This window comes from Corylus avellana, chromosome 1 (assembly GCF_965113065.1).
Source record: "Corylus avellana chromosome 1, dhCorAvel1.hap1.2, whole genome shotgun sequence".
In the NCBI taxonomy this organism is placed as follows: domain Eukaryota; kingdom Viridiplantae; phylum Streptophyta; class Magnoliopsida; order Fagales; family Betulaceae; genus Corylus; species Corylus avellana.
In genome coordinates this window covers 27,218,628-27,241,362 of record NC_142490.1, presented here as the reverse complement: position 1 = coordinate 27,241,362, position 22,735 = coordinate 27,218,628, and the positions used below count along the sequence as shown (strand labels likewise).

The following is a 22,735-nucleotide window of genomic DNA, read 5'->3' as shown; positions in this document are numbered from 1 at the left end:
ACAAAAGCCTTCTTTTGAGAGATAAAACCGATTCTCATTTGAGAGATAAGAAATTTGAAAATTCATAATTTTTTAACATGGCATATTACAGACCGTTCGATTTACCAGACGGCCTGGATTTCTAACATTGCTGCCACAACACAGCACCAAGATCCTTGGAGGTACAATTTATAATTTCCAAAAAGTTAGTTATATGAAAATAGTATTTTTGTCATCTCAAAAAATAAAAAAGACAAAAATACCCCTCTAATATAACTAACTGGATATAATATCCAGTTCAAATGAAATAGAAAAGATCTTGTTCCATTGACTTTAGGTTGATTGCATGTTATACTTTACATTTCCAAATTATATCAATAATCTCATAATTTATTCTAACAATCACTCTTCATTTACTCATTATAAATCAGACTTCAAACAAATAAAAAAATCAGCTAACATTACATTATAAATTTGAATATCAAATCAATATGATTGATTGCTACAAATACAATCTCATTATATTAGCAAAAGAGGTAGGTGGTGGCTATCATTCAATCATTAATGCATCTATAAATTAGCAAAAGACGCTCAGTCATTTACATGATAATGAATGAAAAAATTGGTTAACACATCCTGCAAGACAGAGTACAAAAAAAGGGGAGGGGGGGGGGGGGGGGGGGGGGGGAGGGGGGGTTGGTGGAATATGACACATAGCCAAAAGGGCCTCAGGCCTCTCTCAGGCAGAGATTTTAAGGATTACTGAGAGAGGAAGGTTGAGAATATGACCTTGATTTCCAAAAAGTCCTATTCTCCCAAAGCTGGCAACAGAATTATTCACATTTGCATTGAGGTATACACTCAACACTTGCCTCTCCCCACTGCCAATGGAGAAGTGGGCAGGAATCACCTTCACAGACACCCCATATGGGGCACTCCAACCAACACTGTAAGCCTCCTCCTTCCCACCAATGTTGATCACTGACCTTTGTATACTCTTAGACTGGTTCAGTTTTGCTATGGTGATTGAGGGCAAGTTCAGGTCAGCACCACTGATTGTAGAATTATAAACCCAACAGTTTTGGCCAGTGTAATTCAAAACCACAGAAGCAGATCCATTGATGCCACAAAGAAACTGCATGTACTCATCATAACCTGCAAAAACCACTGGACTTAGAATAAGATGCATCAATTTGTATGGAAAACATGGTTTATGACAAAAATACTAGCTTCTCTCAAATTACCCTTCTATCATCATCTTTTTTAATACACTTGACACAACTCAAGTCTCTAGTTTTCCTTTCCCTTGAGGGTTTGTTTATGTGTGACAGGGACAAACTGCACCTATAGGCCAGGATTTGACTTAATTTAAGATGTACGACTTAATTTAAGATGTACAAGAATGAAAACTGGAGAGACTTCAAAAGAAAAGGTGGCTGATGTTTATAGACACCGTCTTAGATAGAATTCAATGGTGGAACAAAGAAATATTGTCTAGTCAAACTCCGGAATTTGGGATAAGGCTCTGTTTTATGCAGGATAATCAAAGCAGATGTGAAAAGTAAAAGTAACTCCAGAACACAAACTATTTAGACAATACATAAAAAACATAACTAAAGTAAAAAAAAAAAAAAATACTCCCTGTTTCTTTTGCATGTTTTATATGGACTAGGGTTTTTCAAATGAAATAAGAAAGTTTGTTGGACCACAATTAAATCCAAGAAAGTACACTTGTTAATATAACAATCATGACAATATTTCCAAGAATTAGACATAGCCTGTGACTCCTTGACTAACATAAACCAAACATAAATTGACTTACTGGAATCAAAAATCAAACCCGGATTCAACGCTGCAGTTGCATTCACAAAACCACTGCCCATGTCAAAGGGTGTTGCTGGAGACTGGTTTAGATCTGGGTTGGCATAGGCGCGCTGAGCCATTATTGGTCCACCGTTCTTGGCATATAGAGAAGCAGTGGTGGAAAGGGCAGATGCGATGGCTGAAGGACTGAAACTTGGGAACTTTTGCTTAATAAGTGCTGCGAGCCCAGCAACATGAGGGGCAGCCATGCTTGTCCCAGACATCATTGCAAAGTTCTCACCTGAATTATTGATACCTTATTAGTTAATTACTCATGTAAGATTTAAAAGTATTGGTAAACTTTGAAATTTATGGGAGAAAATAATAATGCTTGTGTAATCCTTTTTCTTTGCTAGATACTTATACTATCACAATTGCAGCATTATGAGTGTATTTATACCTAGGAATTCAACTGAGTCAGTGCCAAGAGAACTCCAAGCAGACCATATGAAATTTCCAGGAGCTACCAAGTTGGGTTTCATTATGTCAGCATCATCAAGAAAATTGTCTTCCGGATCTGGTCCTCTAGCAGAGTAATACATAACCTTTGGAGCAGAATTACTGTAGTTCGCTTTTAATCCTCCACAGATGCTTGCAACTGCTCCATATTTAATGATTTTCTTTGTCAGCTCATCTCTCTCCAAAGAAGAATTGTAGTAATTGAGTAAAATCTGCTAGAAAAATCATGAAAGTGTGAGTAAGCACCAGATATAAAGAAAGTGAGGGGGGTGGACAGGTTAATCACAAATATATCCTAAATTCATAAGCTTTGAGGATTACTAAAGGGGCCCCACACCTTGGAATCATCTGGGGATGGTATTATGATGCCAGGCATTTTCATTGGAACTGGATTAAGCTGAAAACCAATTACAAAAGGATCCATGTAGAACACAACACCAGCCGCACTGAGGTTTTTGGCTGTTTGTAAGGCCTGTTTGATAGTTGAGAGCCCAAGCACAAATCGTATTGAATAGCTACAGATCAAGAGGTTCCCTTGGACGAGATCCTGATTGAAGCTACTGGAGTCTTGACATTCACCCACATACATATCATTGTCAACAGCTGTCTCATTGTTCAAAGCATGAATTGCAGAAATCATTGTATACATTGCATCTTCATCTGTTCCCGCTGAACAAACAAGAAATAAATCAGCTAATCTTTTAAGTCAATTGTGTACACTCGCAATATGTATTCAAGGTGCAAACCATGCATCAACAGCTTAGCCATAAAATCCACCATGCAAGATCAGCCCAATATTGACATAACTTAGTGATGAAGAAAGCAACATTTGCATATATAAAAAGAGGAATGAAAAACAGGTTGAATTCACAATAATCTATCTAATTCAGACCTAATTTTTAATAGAAGAATTCCCTATATAGGAAATACCCATTTGCCATGGTCAGATCCTGTGAGCAGGTTTAGGTTTCTCATGTACATCTAACTGCTTCTTGGAAAACACACCAGGGAAGTACACCCCATTCTAATTCACGCAAAGTTTGTGAGGAATAGCTACTTAAAACATCTTGTATGAAATTGGCAGCAGTTTCATAAGTATTTAATTACTAAAAGGAACTAAAACTTGAATTATCACTTTACTAAAACAAATGAAAGTAGAAAATCTCAAAGTAATACTCTTGTGCGCAGATAATTGAACTATGAATATTTTGAATTGAAGAAATGATCAAATGGGATTGGACAGTTATCCTAAAACAATTTGTATCACAGTTTCTCAAACCTGCCTTGCTTTAGAATATAGCATCCAAGAGAATCCTCAATTTTTTTTGACAATAATGGGTTAGAACCCAGGTTGCAGCTCTCCCCTTCAACTCTATGATGTGTTCACACAAAATATGAGTTTGGGTTTAGACTGAAACTCATATTAGAATGCCATTTTTAATATCCCTACACCATGAAATAATGCTCCCACCGTGCGTAAGCACTTACCCAAACTCATACCCTACAACAAGCCATGGGAGAGGGTTGAAGGTGAGAACTGCCATCCTGTTGTAGGGGAGCAGACGCCATCTATTTCTGACATTCCCGGTGATTTTTCTTTCCAAAATTGTGCAGTTAATTGATGGCTTGTTTAATCCAGTTTTCGCATTTTGAGTTTTGTGATAAACAGAAAATTCTGAACAGCTTTATCTTCTATTCTTTTATATTTGGACATGTCAATAATTGATGAGAGACACCCACATCAGATCCCAATGTTGATCCACTAGCATATAACAGACCTCAAATCATTCAAAACTATGACAGGTACCATATCACTTTGAATTCTTTTTCCCCAGCCAAATTATCAGTCATTTAAACATGGATCAAGAAACTATGTATTGTCACATTATCATCTATAAAGAAAATTAAGAGAGATGAACCAGTTAATTGGAAGACAAACTTACGCGCAAGCCCAACTCCATGAATGGATATGTTGTTGCCAAGGACTATAGAGTTACTGTAACTTCTGTCATGAGATGCAGCACCAACTGTAAAGATCCATGGACTGAAGGAAGACATGCTCTTAGGTGCTGGTCCAGTATTGCCTGCTGCTTGCACAACAAAAATACCAGCCTTTACAGCGGATAGCAACGACATATCTATGGGATTAAAAAATGTTGCGATACCAGGAGGACGCCGATTGGGGGTGATTGATAAGCTTATTATGTCAACCCCATCCTGGGCTGCCTGCACAGGAATATTCCCAGATTAATGGCTGAGCACATTTTGATAGATATTTAAGTGTAATGTATTTTACAAAGATGGGTTAAAAACTTTCAAAAGCACCATAAATAGGTTGGTTGACGCCCACAGTTCAACAAGTATTCTGTTGAAAATCTTGTGGACCGAAAAAGGATAATTATGAAATGGAAATCGTTATAAATAAAAGATATGCAACCAACAATGGGTTATATTGAGGGAAAATTCTAAAAGAAGACAGAAAGTTCTCCAAATTGGCATTGATTCACCACTGAAGCAGGACAAAGAGAACAAGAAGTCGCTTCTTGTTGAGAATATCAAATATTGCCATGCTAGGTTGTAAACCTCCTACCAGGTACACTAGTCATGTGACAAGAAGATCATTTGCAGCAAAAGAACAATAATATCTACCTGGTCTATGGCAGCGACTACATCTGCAGCAAAGCCTCCAAAGCTCTTGTACAATGCCTTGTAAACAGCAATGCTGGAAAGATTGGCATCTAGTTAATACACAAATATATATATATATATATATATATATAGAAATCTTCATGAGAGTGGGAAATTGATACATGCTATTTGGGATCAATAAGAAATTCTTAATGCTTGCTTTTTTTTCTTTTAATTTTTCTTATGAATGGCACAGCATTACCGACCATATTTTTTGTTCAATTACTTATTCCTTTGAATCAAGAAATTTTACCGAATTCTTGTTTTGGGTCAGGCGATAAATTCTTTTAGGGAGTAACTTGAAGATGAGGTGGCTTGCACATAATGAGAGGAATAGCAGACAGTAAGAAACAGGTAGTAGAGGAAAAAAGGGGACAGAGCAACAAAAACTACATTTTCCCCCATGAAATTCGTTGTCCATGGAAGGCTAACAGTGGTCTTAGGCAAGATAAAACAAACAAGCAAACACCCCCTATCTCATGATCCCTTCCCTTCCATTCCCATCTACACCCCACAGTTGCACGCAAGGTTTTACCATGTACAAGAAGAAAGAGAACACTTAGGGTCTGTGTGGTAAAGTTAAGAGTTCTCCATTTTGTGTTTTGAAAAAGTAAAAATCAAAGAGAGTATTCCATTCAGTGGAGGATACATCTGAAAACAGTCTTGTCTATGGGGTCTACAAATGAAAATTTGTTTAGATAAATGAAAGGGGATTTTGAAAACCAAAAAACTGAGAAGTGTTGTCCAAACATAATAAAAGAAACAAAAAAAAAGTCTGTCAAAGGCCGCCACCCCTTAACTGGGGAGGTGGGTCTCCCCCTGCCTTTCTCTCCAATAGGGGTGGAAAACCTACCCCACACCTTCATGAGAGATGAGGAGGGGGTGGATTGGATGGAGCACTAGGGTGAAATCAAACAATCACAAATCTTAGGAGCAGCTGTCTTGAAGGCCTCTAGGAGCTTTTTCTAGAGTTAACCATCAATTATGCAATGGGTAACACATGCATAATTGATGGTCCTGTTGGACCATGTATGGAAAAGTGTCACACACCACCAAATTCATCTCTAACCACCAAGTCAAGACTGTCAAGTTGTCTAATAAAGCCTAGGGCTAAAGCACTGAAACTAGGATAACAAGGCTTTCTTTAAGCGTGAGAGCACAAGAGTGAGGATCTTTAGGGATTGCCATGGTCCAAAGAGTCGTCCAAGCACTTAAGTGTATTCATGTACCAATCACCTTGTAAAGAATCAGGGAAAAGTGCTAGCCACATCTGCTTTGTCACCTTTAAAAAGACTAGTCAATTTGGAACTTCTCTAGAACTATTTATAAAGCTCAATTTCACCTAATAAGTAAGCAATGTAACACTTAGTACCCATAAGCATCTATTATAAACCATACACTCTATGTGTGGGCTACTCATTTTCCCAATATAAGACCAGGGTGTTACACACTCCCTCTGCCCTCAAATTGATTTCTTACTTTCATTTTCTCTTCATTCCAAAATAATATTTCCATCTGTAAATAAGTCCAGGCATTAAGGCATTCTTTACTTCTTAATTTCCCAGTGAAGCACATTCAGGTATATTTACGGTAGTTATGATCAATTTGAATCACTTCTTTCAAATAACCTTTAGCTTTGGAATATGGAAACATGAGTATAAAGTAGAGTTCGTGTATGAATCTGTACAGTCTTTGATGCGGAGAGCAGCAGCCGTTAATTTTATTTAGGTTTTTATTTCACTGTACTAATTAAGTTTTATTTTAGGACTCCCTTATTTATTTTTTGTAATTCCATAAATGAGCATTTGTTGCCCTAGGTTATGTTAGGCAAGAAAATAAAGTTATGTTAGGTAAGTATTAAATGGGCGTTCCCTAGGGTTAGGGTTAGGGTTTAGGTTGTAGTCTATTTAAGCATCATTATCTGATGTAATCAATAGTTTATGATAAATTGAGATTTTGTTAAACATGGATTTGTCTTCCCCTTCCCCCAATTTCTTCTGTATTCTCCCACTTTCTAAAGCTTTTCTCCAGGCTTCTTCCCTCTCTTGGCTTTATCCTCTTCTTCTTCTAAGCTTTATTCTTAAATTGCTCTTGTCCCGCATCAGTCTCTGGTCTGACTCAATCAAATTTTGGTCCAAAGCAAAGTCTTGCAAAATTTAAAGTGATTCACCACTTGTGTTGGTGATATTTGTATCCAAATTCATATATCTAGAATGGGGGTAAAGAACCATCTAGTTTCCTCAATTTTCTTTATCCTATGACAAAACCTAGTCCACATCTTAACAGCCATTTAGAGCAATGTAACCCACCTCCTAACCTTCCAAAGTTATTAAGTAGCCTATTCTTGTTGCCATTCATTCTTATTGCTTTACTATGGCCCAGCAATGTAGGCTAGTGAACAGTATTAGAATTTTAAACTCAGATCTTTCTCACCATAGTAAACAATACTGATTCAGATTATATTAAAAGGTGACATGGCAATCAAATGAATGTGTACCACCAAATGTCTTAATCAGTGTGGCTACTTGCTCACTATAATATAGATTGAAGACCTAACTAACTGACAACAATGACCACAATCATCATTATTGGACATTAAAGCATATCGCATGGAAAGGTGGAAAAGATAAATACAACCAAAAAATGGAAAGAATGATACAATGGTTAGGAAATTTCAGGGAAACAAATATAGAAACCTAAGTTCCTCCAAGCGTTCTTTGAAATGATTGCAATTTCCAAGTAATTCAGCAGTGTATCTGGAAAGTTGCTTAGACAGTTTTTCAAATACAAGTTTTGAGTACATTTATGAAAGTGTCAAGTAGGCAACTACTCAAGTCCTTTGGGGTTGTGTCAAAGACCTAGAAACAAGTTCCACCTTCATCAAGTTTGTGAAATCTTTTTGGGCTACCCCTAATTGCACAGCTCACTGTTGGCCCAAAAAAAGGGTAATCTCCCAAAAACAGGCTTCATTTCCAGACACGGCCGTAGTTTGAATGACAAATGCTAATTATAATTTCTGTTGTTTAAACTGCAATTTTTTTTGGTTCTCCTTGTCTTTGATAAGTACCAAATTGCACAATTTAATGTGTAGCAGCAGTGTATTTTATGCACTTTGTGACACTTCAGCTTTATTATGGTGGGGTCTCACATGATGGAATGGGAAAAATAAAGAGAATGCAGAGCTATATTTTATGCTTTGCTACTAGCAGTATCTTCAGAATATAGAGTATTCTCTATATATAGAAGATATATGTACTGCTAAAGATGCATATTATCAACAAACCAATGCTCAGATTTGGACTAATTACTGTGAACGAGGAGCCATTCCACTTGCATTTCCAAAGTGATGCCCAGCAACTACCACTGGAATCCCATGGTTTCCTGCAGCAACAGAAGCCGTGTGCCTGTGTATCAAGATTAGACTCATCAGGAACCTTTTTGGTAATTTCAATGAACTTCTGGTGTACACATAGAAGTGGAGATAAATAACATTATAATTCCCCTAGCATTTCAATGGATTATACAGTTTTCAGTGTCATTGAAGGAGATACGTTAGTTTCCTTAAGAGAAAGCAAGGTCATTTGAAGCATTTAAGAATTAGTATGATTAACATCTAAGTCATTGGAATGTTGATGGACTAGTGTATCTAAAGGCTTTTGAAAGAAATTAAATAATTAATAAAAGATATTCCATTTCCATGTGATTTTTGGAAGGAAAAAGAAGCTATATAACAATTACACAGGCATAAATGTACACTTTATTATGAATAACAGGTGTCCAATATGTTGAACCCCAGGAAAAAAAGAAATTGAAACATGAAGGAAGAACAAGAGAGAAAATTCTGAATCATGTCAATGTCAGGATTACACAGAGAGAAAGATGGCAAAAACAGGCTTGTCCAAATTTTATTGCAGATTAAACAACTACAGAGGCGCATAGTTTGTATGTAATCATAATTGATGACCAAATGACTCAGCCAAGCCAAAATAAACAAAGAGAATAATAATAACCAGATATATTTTCTGCTCCCTTTTTTTTCTTCTATGAATAGGAAGGAATTTTATTCTGCCCTCCAAAGTGTTTGTAACTGTACAGCTTCAATAATTTTTCATTCTTTCATTTCTTTGTGGAGTTTTGGACCTAAGACTTCCCCTAATTCCAGCATACCCTTTTTCCAATGTGAGCCAATGCCCAAGTGGTATATGGGCTGCAATTATGCAAAGCCGGTTCATTGGGCTACGGTTAAGCATCTCTAAGATGTGTACATCCTAACCTGTATTCCAATTTCAAATCCCAACACGCGAGCTAGGTGTATTCAGAATTTAAATCATTTCCCCTTCTTAGCCATGAATTACTTGGCGGAAGAAAACGGAAAAGAAGTGCAAATCCACCAAAAGGGTCATAGACAACAAAGGTGCAAAAGTTTTTTTTTTTTTTCAAAAAAAAAAAGAGTATAACTTTGAGAACAATCAACCAGGAAATAACAGAATTACTCACGTGCCATGGCCATCACCATCAAATGGTGATGCATAGTCCTGACTTGAATTGAAAATTCCTCTGGTTATAGCAGATGCAGCAAAATGGCGGGCACCAATAAGTTTTCTGTTGCATGATCCAGATGGAAAGTCTGGAGTAACCTCACAGATGCCAGAAAAATGAGCTGGAACAGGATATGGATGCTCAGATACATCATCAGCAAAGCTGGGGTGTGTCGGATCAATGCCAGTATCGATAAACCCTATCACAATTCCTTCTCCAGCAGATTCAAAACCACCTTCTTCATTCCATGCCCCATGTGGTAGGCCCAAGAACTGTGGAGTATGTGTGGTTGCAGTTCTAACAGAGAAATCCAAAACCACATTTGCCACTTCTCTCCTTCTCGAAAGCTTGTCCGCCTTCAAGATTCACCAATGTCACCATTTAAAGAACATATTAATCACATTTTTCCCGAATAGGAATAGAAATATCGTCACAAAATGTAAAATTTTCTACAAACATGTGACGCGGCAAAGCATCCTTATGCCAAAAAGTCTTAATCATAAATGCAAAATATTTTCCAAACTAAAATAATTATGTAGCACCACAGTTTTACTCTAGCATTACAAGTATACTAATGGAACAACAGTTGTGAAAAAATTTGGCTGATGCCATACCTGCTGTGGGGTAACAAGAACAGCAAATCCATTAATCAAGTAGTGGTAGCTGTACAGCTTGAGATATTGCTCCCCCCTTAACGCCCGCCTCAATAATGTATCATGAACTCGAGCAATATAAGAACTAAAATTCCGACCTGTCCTTGAATTATTTCTAAATCTAGAAAGAAATGAATTATAAGCATCATTAGTCAAGTCAAAGGTTCTATTTTGTGGACTGTGAAAAGGCTGAAGAATGAAAGACAAAGAAGATTGAAATAGAAATGAAATAAAAAAAGGCACAGAAAGATAAAGAGAAAAACACAGGAAAGTAAAAAGCATTGACTATTGTGCAAAAATAATCATGCATAGTAGAATGATAGTGGGCAAACAATTAAACAAAATAATAACTTTAGCAGGGCTACCAGGGTAAGGCATCACTATGTTCAGCTTGAGATTGGGTTAAGTAGCTTAAAAAGCGATTTTAGTACATAAAAAACTAGGCCAAGAAAATTGGGTCCATCTAGCAAAATTCTTAAAAAGTAATTCTTTGACGTTTTTACTCTAGAAAAGCTCAAAAACACATTTCGGAAAAAAGTTTAAAGCCTGTTTGGAATTGCGTTTGAGAAACCTAAAAGTATGTTTAATACTCAAAAAGTCTGTTTGAAGAAAAAAATACTCAGTAACAAAATTAAAAGTTTTTTTAAGGGTTAAAAAGCTTAGAAATATCCAAAAACACATTTTTGGCAAAAACTTAAAAATAAAGATTTTGCCAAAAAAAAACATTTTTTAAAAAAGCTCTATTTCTCTATCGCAATCCAAACCGGCTCTAAAAATAAGTTATATTTCTCAACGCGAATATTTAAGTCTTAACCGTGAAGAAATCGTATAATATGTGTAAAAGATTTTAAGAAAAATAAAAAAGAACTAACCGAAGGTAAAAAAAAAAAAAAAAAGATATGATAAATACATATTTCTACACGTTCATAAATGACAATTCCAAATAAACCTCACGAACAGGAACAACGGAGGTGAGAGGACCCCATCAGGCGGCACCGAAACTTACACGTCTTAACCAGACAAAAACTGCTAAATGATTACACTGGAATCCAAATTTGTATCGAATAGAGAGATTGAAATATGACACCCAATACAAACAACACCCTGTTTCAGACAGCCAAAGTTTTCCCACCCATCCCAAGGTGGAAAACTTACACAAAACAAATGAATCTGAATATATGAAGAAGGTAGTAAGTTAGTAATTTCCCCACAATTTTGGACCGTAATTGTTTTAAGTACAATTAAAATGAGCAATTAACTTGATCTGCTGAATGCTACACATAATTAACATCACAATTTTCTAAAGAAACAAAAGAAAATAAGTACCTTGGTTTGTGAATATTCAATCTTCCAGGCGAAGCATGTTTGAAACCAGTCGTGTCTCTTGTCAACTCACCATTGTAATGAGCAGAAGGAGCTTTTCTCAAAGAAACAATATAAACGGCTGTGAAATTTGCATCTGATTCACCCTGACAAAAGCTGTTCACGAATACCCCCAAGCAAAGCACCAACACCAAATGCGCCCAATAAATACTATCCATCCGAGAATGAATAGAAGGTAAAAGGGAAAATGAAATTCCCAGGAAACGAACACCCTGCCCTTCCCTCCCCTTCCCCCCAACTGAACAGGAACACCTTGAGCACAAATCTTCAACAACCCATACCTCCCATTTTGGAACCACAGGCTCTCTCTCTCTCTCTCTCTCTCTCTCTCTCTCTCTCTTCAAGTCTCTAGAGAAAGAAAGAAAAAAAAAATGGAGTAGAGTGAAGAAAACCCACAAACCAGAGACCCTTTTGTAAAACGTGAATATCAGTAAGAGAAAGTGCAGAAGCAGCCCACTGAGTTTCCACTTAGAAGAAGTGAAGTTGCAGAGAAAGCAGGGATCTTTTTGCTTACTTTGGGGAGAGAGAGACAGTAAAGGGGAAGTAGAAGAGGGTGGGTATTAATAAAGAATCTGCCACCTTTCTCGGGTGCTGTGAATTTGAACGTTTTGTTTATGCAAAGAAGAAATTAAAACAAAAAAAAAAAAGGGTTGTGACGAGAAAAATGAACGTTTTATTTTGGTTTTATGCCAATTTCGACTGTTAGAGGTTTTGTGTGTCCTTTAGTGCAATTTCTTTTTTTTCTTTTTTCTTTTTTTGTCTTTTTCTTTCTCTTTTTTGGACCTTTAAATTGTATGAATATTGAATAATATTAATGATAATCACTTGTTTCTTATCCCATGGAACAAGACTTGTTAGTTATTCCTCTCTTTTTTTTGTCATTTATTTATTTTTCAGAAAAAAATGGCTAAATTGCATTTCTTTCTTAATTTGATAAAAAATAATAAATTACGGAGATAAAGTTTGAATTCTGAATCTTTGATACAATTTTAAGTAGGGAAAAATTTTATACACTTTCTCAAATTGTCACTTAGTTGACAATGTTTCATAAAATTTTAATTTCAACAATGACAGAGTTTTCCTTTAATCCAATTTATAAAAATGACATATGTCATTTTTTTTAATAACATATGAGATGTACATGAGTTTTTAATATTATTTATTCTAACTTTGTTCCTGCTATTAAAAGAATGCGCATCTCACATGTTCAAAGAACACATATCACTTTTATAGACTAAGTTGAAGGAAATTTCTCTAACCCAGTTTGGAGGAAAACTTTGTCCATTACAAAAAATGTGAATCTCATATGTTTAAATGATACATGTCATTTTTATAGACTAAGTTGGAGGAAGTTTCTCTAATCCAGTTTAGAGGAAAACTCGATCCTTTGGACAGGACAACTCTCTCTTATATTACCAAAATTGTCGATGTTTCTCAATAACAAACATATCCTCAATAAAATAAAAATAAAAATACGAAAAATTCTATAAAAACACTGAAACTATAATTTTTTTTTTTAAAAAAAAAAGGCGGCCAAGTTTAATTATTATTATTTTTTTCAAATTTATAAGAGTATTTTTGTTTTATTGAAAAAAGTATAGGGTTATTTTTATTTTTTTGCTAGTCTTTGAGACATTGACAATTTTTTGATAATTTAAAAAATATTATTAATTAGGTAGTAGTTTAAGAGGAGTATGTAAATTTTTTTAAAAACTTAAACTAATAAAAAGAAATAAATATAATTATTTAATTAATTTTATTATGTGCACAAGTTAAATCCTTATCAATTCATAAAGGACAGAATGTCGAGTCACATTTTATTGTGGTTTGTCTAATGCTCCCAACGTTCCAATTTTTTAAGGCCGCCCGTGACACTGTAGAAAGAGAGAGAGAGAGAGAGAAAGGGGAAAGAAAAGCGCGTGAAACGGTGGCGCATTGAAAGCACATGCGAGAGAGAAAGACGAAAGTGCAGGCAACGGTGGATATAGGATTCTGGTTCCATCATTAGATGGTGGGGATCTTGTTGTTTCTCATAATTCCTTTGCATTTATCTATAATATATGCCTTCTCCTTCTTTCCCATGCTCTCTTTGTCAAAGTGGTGGGCCATGTTTTTATGCCAATTTCATCCCCCTTGTTGGGGGCCATTTTTTAATTTATAGTCGTTGAGGATGATGCCTTTATGCTTTCACTCTCTCACTTTACAATCATTAGGAATTTTGATCACTTTTTCTTTCTATCTCAATTCATGCTCTTCTCTTCTCTACTTGGCGCATTAGACATGTTATTTCGTAGAGCGTTATAATAAAGGATTTAAGTACTGATTTTCACTCTCGCATAATCTTAGTTGTATTATTGTATAATAGTTGTATTTTTTAGAGTAATATTATTTACTCAACTTTTATTTCTATCATTTCGTTAGACTAATGTGACAGTGATCATTAATCATTAGATTAATTTTTATTAAAAAGAATGAAACTTGAGGACTGATTTCACATCACCCCAAACATCTCCAAATTTGAATACAGTCATTATGTTTAGAGTTTTTTTTTTGTCAAATGTCACTATGCAAACGTCACTACATCAATAGTGACTTTTTTTGGGCTTAAAACGTCATCTTTCAAGAGTCAATATTTTGTAGGCTTTTTTTTTTGAAAGTGAAGTAATTAGAATTCCTCCTCTATTTGACAAGAATAATGTTATTTACTATTTAGTAGACTCAACTAAATGACATTACAATAAAAATTACTCTTTTGTTCAAGACTTATAAAAATAAAATAATAATAAAAAAAGAACATTGGGTAAGCAATAATGACAAAATCAAATCTTAATTATAACTTCTTTTTTATTGATATGATTTTGGAAAAGGCAAAATGTTTATTTGTTGAGGATATGATGGACAAGATAAGAAAAAATAAATAAACATTTTGATGGAAATATCCCACGTTTATTAGACAGTAAAGTTGTTCTTTGTGAAGTCCTTTTTTCTTTTTTTTTTTGTTGGTTCATGGTTAACTTAACAACCATTTCCTTTTCCCTTTTTACTCTTTCTGTAATTCACGAGTCTGTTAGACTTAATGGGTATCTATTATGCAATGATGTGTAAGAGCTTATTTGAGATTGCATTCAAAAAATGTAATTTTTTATGATGTGTCAGAGCCTATTTGAGATTGCATTAGAAAAATGTAATTTTTTAAGTTAAAAAGTGTTTTTTGATAAAAGTTTTATTTTTAAGTTTTTGCTAAAAGTGCGTTTTGACCAATTTTTTTTTTGGCTTTTTAGGCCCTTAAACAACCTTCAATATTTTTTACCAAACGGTTTTTTTTTTTTTTTTTTTTTTTTTTTTTTTTTTCAAACAGACTTTTTGAGTGTTAAACGCATTTTTAAGCCCCTCAAACGCATACCTAAATAGGCCATAAGTGTCATACTTAAGTCGATGTGAAGTATCATCCTTGAAGGGTAGTTCAATTGATTAGGGACCATGTCTTATAAAGTAAAGGTCACTAGTTCAAATTTTCTCTCCACTCTCTTCTTTAAAAAAAAAAAAAAAAAAAGGGGGCAATGTGAGATGTCATAAAAAGTTGTGAGGTCATGTTTATGCTGGGTTTTGCTGTCTTGTTTCTGCAGGTTGTGAGCTTTTGGGTTCCTTTGGTTTGCTTGTTCGGTTGTTTAATTGTTTTGTTGGTTTTTTTTTTAACTGGTCGAGGGGGTTTCCTGTTGTTTGTTAGCAGCTAGCTAGGTGGGGTTTTCGGGTGTTTGTCTGTAGCTGTGCCTAAAGATTTGCTCGTGATGTGTTTTGTCTTTTGATCTATAAACATACCAAGTGTTTACCTAGGCCTAAGTAAGTCAGCCGAGTCCATGCTCGAGTTAGACGGACAAGAATTTTCTTGGTAAAGATCTAAGTCCACGAAATGTCATTTTGAAAGGTGATGCGGTGAAGATAGTTCATGCCTTTCAGACATGAGACTAGCTTCTGCACAGATACGGTACGTTGAGAATGCAAAGATTGTTTTGCATAGTTTTAAGTCTTGATTTTTGATACATACAAGAAGTGAAAGCAAATATGCCAACACATCTGTTGGTAAAAGGAGCGCTCCAAAAATCAACGGATGAAATTGTTGTAATATTTGTTACAAACATTCATTTTTTAGTCACTTGAAAATATTCTATCATTTGATATTATCTTCATGAGTTTTTATGAGAAATAAAAATCATTTTTAATCATTTTGGTTTATAACCGTTTGTATTTATTACTTGGTTATAAAATATAACTTTTATGATCGTTTGTATTTATTAATTGGTTATAAGTTATTAAATAAAAATTATTTTTAATTGATTTTTATAGTTTTGACCGTTAGTCTTTAACAACTTTTATTGTAGTTTGACCATTTGATTATTAACAAATGTTTTACCCTTTTTTGGTGTTATGTCATTAACCCATTGATTTCCTTACCGTTTTATAACGGTTTGAAGTTAATATGTTTTATTGTATTTTATAACAAGTTTTATTCTTGGGAGTTTTTTAACGTTTTGACCGTTTGGTCATTAGATTTCCTTTATGACATACTTTCAAGCACTTGTATATATAGACATACTAATACATTGAAGGTAAGAACATATATGAGAGATAGAAGAAAAAATCACTTATTTTCTATCTAAGGCTAAGGCCATATAGTGTGTTGCAAAACACTTGTTTCATGGCATATGCTTTATTATTGGTTTTTCTACAAAATAATATTCTGAAGTCCCTCATCAACTTTGACAATTGGGTTGTTCTATTACTCTTCGTTATTTGGAAATGTGCCCTTAACGAAGAGAGATGCTATAGTCTAATCCTGAGAGGTTGCGTGTCAAAGGATCCGATCGTACCGATTTATACACTTCGGGAGGCATGAATCAACCTTTAAGGATAACGCTCTTGCATGATTCTATAACATTGTGAGATATTTCCATACTCTATTTTCATCTATTGTATTTTATTTATTTTATTGTTAATTTTCATATTGTAATTATTTTATATCAATGAGAATTTGTGCACTATCCAAAATTATTTCCAACAGAAATTTGAATGGAAGAATACCCTTATTTTATTATGATGTTGTACATACCGAAAATTGTAACTTTTGATGCTTTTGGATGAATGACGTTCTGCTTCCAAAAAAAAAAAAAAAAAAACCCTATAAGTTATAACCCACTACATCCATCAAATATAATCATTAACCATAATGAAAAAGATTCCATCAAAATGGTGAGCATCCTATTCAGAGAATTAGGATCTTCCTCATTTTATTTAAACTGGAGAATATTCAGTTAGTTATAGTGAAAAAAAAATTTTTATTCCCTCAAAAAATAAAAAAGACAAAAATATCTATACAATATAATTAATTGAATATTATCTAAAACAACTTGTTCTTTATTTAGAGGTACACATGGCAGGTGTGAAGCCCAAATGTAAAGAAAATTAAGCCCCAACGCAGGTACCACTAAAATCCAATGTCGAGCTGCCCGGCCCATGGGCTTAGTTGAAATGGAAGCTTTTTGTTTATCTGTTACCGTTAGCACGAACCAGTGGCGCCTGGAGGTGCAAGACGAGTAGAAGATGGCATCACTGGCTTCATCATCATCATCATCATTAAGTTTTGGTGTGTCTAATGGGATTGGCCGAAGAAGAGTAAGAGTAAGAGCAAGAGCAAGAAGAAAGACGATTTCTCTGCGAGTTAGTGGGTCTAGTCGGGTTGACGCCTCTGCTCTCCTCCAAGCAGCCCACCACACTGTATGATTTCCTAACCACTTTCATTCCATTCTTGAAGAAAGTTGTGTAATCCTATAGTTTCACGGATTGGGTTTTTGGGCCTCGAGTTTTGAACCAAAAAAATGCATTTGATGATGTTTTTGGTAAATCTAGTGGTTATATTTGGTTAATTTGAGTGAAATCTAGTGGAATTAAGGGTTGCAGGCTTGCACATTTAAAGTGTTTGGGAAAATTGATATTTTCATTGTTCATTGCATTGCAACTCTGATGTTGATTGTAGGTGGATACGTACATTAAAAGTGGCATGGTTATCGGGTTGGGGTCTGGTTATGCTTCTGGAATGGCCATTCAATATCTGGGTCGGCAAATTCGGGGCGGTGCTTTAAAAGATATAGTTGGGGTGCCCATGTAAGTTCACTGGCAGTGACTACTTCAGAAACAACTGATATCCTGTAATTACTATGTTGAATGCTCCAAATTTCTTATGCAGCTGTTTGTTTCGTGGTCTATTAATCTGTCCAACACTAGAAAAGGTGCAAACAAGGCAACTTAATTCATCCACTTAATGATTCTGTTCATTCACCCAGCATTTCTTTTTGGACCAATTGGCTCACGAAATTTTTTTTTCTTTTATAATTTGCCTTTGGTTCAGTTTCATGCTCTCTGTGAGGTTTTATAATATTTTTACATTTATTGCTCTCTTGTCTTGGTCCTGTGTAGAGACTTTTTTTACTTCTTTCCAGTTCAAGTTAGCACATAAGCAGGTGCTTTGGTTTTTGCAGGTCTATTGCTAGTGCAAGTGAAGCAGCAAAGGCAGGAATTCCATTGGATCAGTATCAAGCTTGTTCTCAAGTGTGCACAAATTTTAAACATCAAATCAGTTTCCTTTTTACTCGTGATTCGGTTTTTTGAGTATTATCTTGCATGCTAGTTTGAACGGAGAGATTTTGTATATGAGTCCTAGTGAATTTTGCCAAAGCAAATATTGAAGCGGGCCAAAACATTTGTCAAATGTGTTTTCTTTTTTCGTAGGTAATAATTCTTCTATTTTTTTTTTTTTTTTGAACCATAGATTGACAACAAGTTGGTTAAAAAAGCGAAATTCTTATGAGAAGTTAAAGTGCTATTCAACTCCCAAGATGCTTTGCTCACTATTGAGAGATACCATTAGGAGTTTCCCTCACCAATGTGCTGCATGAATCTGAGTGAATGATCACTATGATATCCCTAGGGTATCACTTTTAACTTGCTCTTTTGTAGATTGATTTTGCATTTGATGATGCTGATATTATAGAAGAAGGAACACTTGTTGCTGTCATTGGACAACAGAGATTGCAAGGTGAAGATTCAATACTCCAAGAGAAGGTGAGTCACAATGTTGGTCCAACTTGTGGGATAGCATGGGAAATTTTTAGATACAATTTAAGTTACTTCCGTTAAATATAATCTTATGTCTCTCAAAATATGGATCTTGCATGCATTCTCATTTCCTGGTTTGTTCTTAATTCAAGGTATTTACTTGTGAATTTCCCTTTTTCATTCTTTGCTTTCAGTCTATACTAAATGCAGCAAACACACTTGCATTCATGGTCAAGGAAAGCCAGTACAAAGGTGGTCTAGATGGGTCGGTCCCAGTTTTAGTTCAATCTGTAAGCAATTACACACATTAGTGGTTTGGAATATATGGAACATTAATACTTAGAATGAGAGAAAGATGACTTGTTTGGAACTTGAACTCATATTTCAGCTCAACTGGATGGAAACTGCTGAAGAGATTGATGACCTGTTTTTAGGTGATGCAGAGGTATGCTTTTTATGTGGTATGTTATCATGTTACTAAATTGATACACGTGTGCGCGCTCGTGTATATCAGTAAATTGTATATGGTTTTCGCTACCATAAAGATTTAAAGCCATTTAACTTTTCTTCTCCAGTATACTATTAATCATATGGCTTTGAAACCCTAGAATCTCACAGCTCCCAATATTTCAGCAGCAGAAAAAGTTGACTTGCACCTGACCATACTCTAAGTTATAAGCGGTCAGCTTACGCACAGGAAATCTAGTCCTTTGTGTAAAGCTTGCTAGTTTCTTTCTCAAACAATCTGTGACAGTGCTAGTCAACAGATCAACTTTTTTCTTTTTTTTTTTAAAAAAAAAAGGGTGAACAAAAGTTATCTTTTCCATTGGCAAAAACCATGACAGACAATATTTACTTAAATCAGTGACTCAATTGCAATATAACTTCGAAATTTTCATTATTGTTTATGAGACCAGGAGCTAGTGGTTGGTAACTTGATATTAGGAAGTAATATCTTTCCTATTAAAATTGTTTTCCTTTTCTTGTATCTTCCTCTGTAATTGTAGGTATGGAGGAGACCATCCATAGGGCATGCAGGTCCACTAGGGGGTGATTTCCCTTTGGTCACTAGAGAAGGCCATAATGTTCTTGATGTCATATTTACATCTCCAATTCTAAGCTTTGGTGGGTTTTACATTCATGATGTTCAAAAATCTTAATTTCATCAGCCATGTTTCCACTTTCTAGATTATCTCCCATTTCTTATGTAAATTACAAATGCAGCTAAAGTAGCTGAAAGCCTTGATAAAGTTGATGGGGTGGTGGACCATGGCATCATATGCAAGTTCCCGTTAGTTTTCTTACTCCATTGTAAACTCTTTATTGTTTTCACCAGCAACCAAATCCACGTTGAGACACACAGGTATGCATGCACACATACAGGTGTGCGTGTGCACACACAATTACCTTTAGGTGTTTTTTTTATGCCTTTACTCAAAACCTCCAATCATGCATGTAATTACCCTAGTTAGAAGATTAGAAAAAAAAAATAAAAAAAATAAAAAAATTCCCTAGTTAGAAAGAAGAGTGCATCAAAACCTTAATTTCCTTTCCAAATAAAGAAACCCAAATTCCTCGCGTTCTTTAACTAAACTTCTCACATTTGTCAAAATCCTTCCCAACGACCTAATGACAGAATGGTTGGTAACCAAACCAACTCCATTAATCCGTCATTCTCTTTTCCATAATTCCATGGCATTTCTAACTTATTTCAGAATCTTAGGATTAGGCTCCATGATCTACCTTAATCTTCTTATCGAATGGAATGCCCAATTCCATTAATGACCGCAAACGTAAGGTTTTAGACTACAAGGTTTATGATTTAAGATTTTCTGTGAGATAATCTCATTATTCCCACCATAGACCATATTCAATGTAATCTAAGGACCATTTACATGCATATGATAAATAATAATCATAGAGTAAAAGCATATAAATATGTTATATGCTAAATGCTTGATAAAAAAATATTAGTGAATAACAACTTTATTCTATTTTAATCTAAATATCTTATTAAAATAATTGGAGTTTAGGGCACTATCCCTATCACTTTAGGTACCATTCCTAACAGTTTGATATTTTATTGAGCTTGGTAGTTGTGTATTGGAGCTATTTGGTTGGATGTTTGATATCAAGACGTCAGAAATGAATCAGACTCTAGAAAATTACAAAAAGGGTTGAAGGGTCAGATGACATTCTAGAGCGAAAATCCTACTCGTCAAATCACTACTGTGAAATGGAGCGAGCTTAATTATCTTGCTTTGTCACATACTGCAATATTGTATGGTAAGAGTAAAGGAAAAATGTGATATCTAAATTGTAAGGTTCAAGAACCAAAACTAGATGATCATGTTTATGTCAAATGGGAATGAAAATTCTACTATCATGTAACAGGCTTGGGAAATTTGAAGTACTTTTTGGGTATTAAGGTAGTAAAATCAAGGCACGGTATATTCATCTTACAACGAAAGTATGTTTTTGATCTACTCAAGGGAACAAGGTTGCTTAGGTATAAAGCTATTGATAAATCAGTAGAGCGGAATAATACGTTAGGAAAAAACAATGAGAGCCCTCTGATAGATAAAAGTAGATATGAGATATCATTGGCAAATTACTTTAAATTGGTCTCACACTCATCCAGATATTACCTATACACTTAATCTGGTGAGCTGATTTATGCATTCACCAAATGAGTCTCATATGAAATCAGTTTACCGAATTCTACGCTACCTGAAATCTTCACCTAGTTGAGGTTCATTGTTCTCTTGACAGGATTGCTTAAAAATGAGGTTCATCCAGATATTACTGTATATGTGCATGAACTATTTATTGTTTCTTTAAGAAAGAAACTTGGTTTTACCATATATAGCATCCAATTTCTTTTCCACTTATTACTGTATCAACTGCAGATGCACAGCAGTGATTGCTTCACCAGATGGGCTGTGCATTGTTGATAATCTGCCAACGAATGCAGCAGAGGTACTTTGAATCTTTGATTGTGAGAATCTATAAAAATTGGAGTAATGTCGTTCTCATGGTTGAAAAAGAAAATTACAAAGGAAATAGCTAGAAAAAAAGAGGCTTCTAGTTACAAACTCCAACTTTTGACTGATAGTGAACCCTCAAGTTAAGTTTTCATTTGATGCCTTGAAAAATCCTGTAATTTGGTCAAGAATTCAAGTTGCGAAATGTTAATTACCTTATTCCTTTCAGTTTTCACTCCCTCGTTTTGTAGCTTAAATAAGTTAACTTTTTACCATTTTTATTCCTTAAGTTGAAGACAAATGCATTACCCTTCTCAATCATTAACAAATGGTCAAGTTTGTACTCAAATGATTGGAGTGTAACCTATTGTTCTCTCTCTCTCTCTCTCTCTCTCTCTCACACACACACACACACACACACATATATATATATAGGAAAATTATATCTAAAATCCTTAGGTAAACGCGCTTTTATTAAAAACTCCCTGGGTTTTTTTTTTTGAAAATTTAGTCCCTGGGTCACTCGAAACTACTAGAAAACTCCCTACTGTCAATTTTTGTTAACTTCCGTTAGTCTACTCAAAACTCACCGTTTTATTTGATTAAAATATTATTTTTTTATTAATTTAATTTAAAAAATTCAATCTTAAAAAAAAATAATAATAAAAAAAAAAAATTTGAAGGGTGGCCAGGCGCCACCCCTGGCCACCCCCCCCCCCCCCAACCCCAATGGGGTGGCCCACAGGGGTTTGGGCTGCGGGCCACCCCTCCACCCATGGGGTGGCCGCGACCCACCCCTTGGGTGGAAAGGGGTGGCTGCGAGCCACCTAAGGGGTGGCTCCTTAGGTGCTCGAGCCACCCCATGGGTGGAAACGGGTGGCCGCGAGCCACCCCATGGGTGGTTTGGGGTGGCTGCCCAGGCGCAGGCCACCCCAGGGGTGGTTCGCCCACCCTTAGGGTGGCTTGCGGCCACCCTTCATTTTTTTTTTTTTTTTTTTTTTTAAAGATTGAATTTTTTAAATTAAATTAATAAAAAAATAATATTTTAATCAGATAAAACGGTGAGTTTTGAGTAGA

General features: G+C 35.1%; 2 protein-coding genes across 2 annotated transcripts; one reads left to right on the top strand and one right to left on the bottom strand.

The window, feature by feature from the left end:
• Positions 1-666: 666 nt before the first annotated feature.
• On the bottom strand, positions 667-12,088 carry LOC132170324 (subtilisin-like protease SBT2.2). Its single transcript, XM_059581259.2, has 10 exons — positions 11,508-12,088; positions 10,143-10,302; positions 9,487-9,884; positions 8,298-8,393; positions 4,951-5,023; positions 4,245-4,527; positions 2,639-2,970; positions 2,243-2,513; positions 1,802-2,083; positions 667-1,134 (listed from the first exon to the last, which is right to left on the bottom strand). Exons 1-10 carry the CDS (start codon positions 11,720-11,722, stop codon positions 719-721), a joined length of 2,526 nt encoding a protein of 841 aa, XP_059437242.2. The 5' UTR covers positions 11,723-12,088; the 3' UTR covers positions 667-718.
• A 5,029-nt stretch (positions 12,089-17,117) lies between these two features.
• LOC132171064 (NagB/RpiA/CoA transferase-like superfamily protein) lies at positions 17,118-21,982 on the top strand. The gene is made up of 9 exons (XM_059582274.2): positions 17,118-17,336; positions 17,596-17,723; positions 18,098-18,167; positions 18,576-18,680; positions 18,869-18,964; positions 19,063-19,119; positions 19,682-19,799; positions 19,899-19,965; positions 21,584-21,982. Exons 1-9 carry the CDS (start codon positions 17,163-17,165, stop codon positions 21,660-21,662), a joined length of 894 nt encoding a protein of 297 aa, XP_059438257.2. The 5' UTR covers positions 17,118-17,162; the 3' UTR covers positions 21,663-21,982.
• The last annotated feature ends 753 nt before the right edge of the window (positions 21,983-22,735 follow it).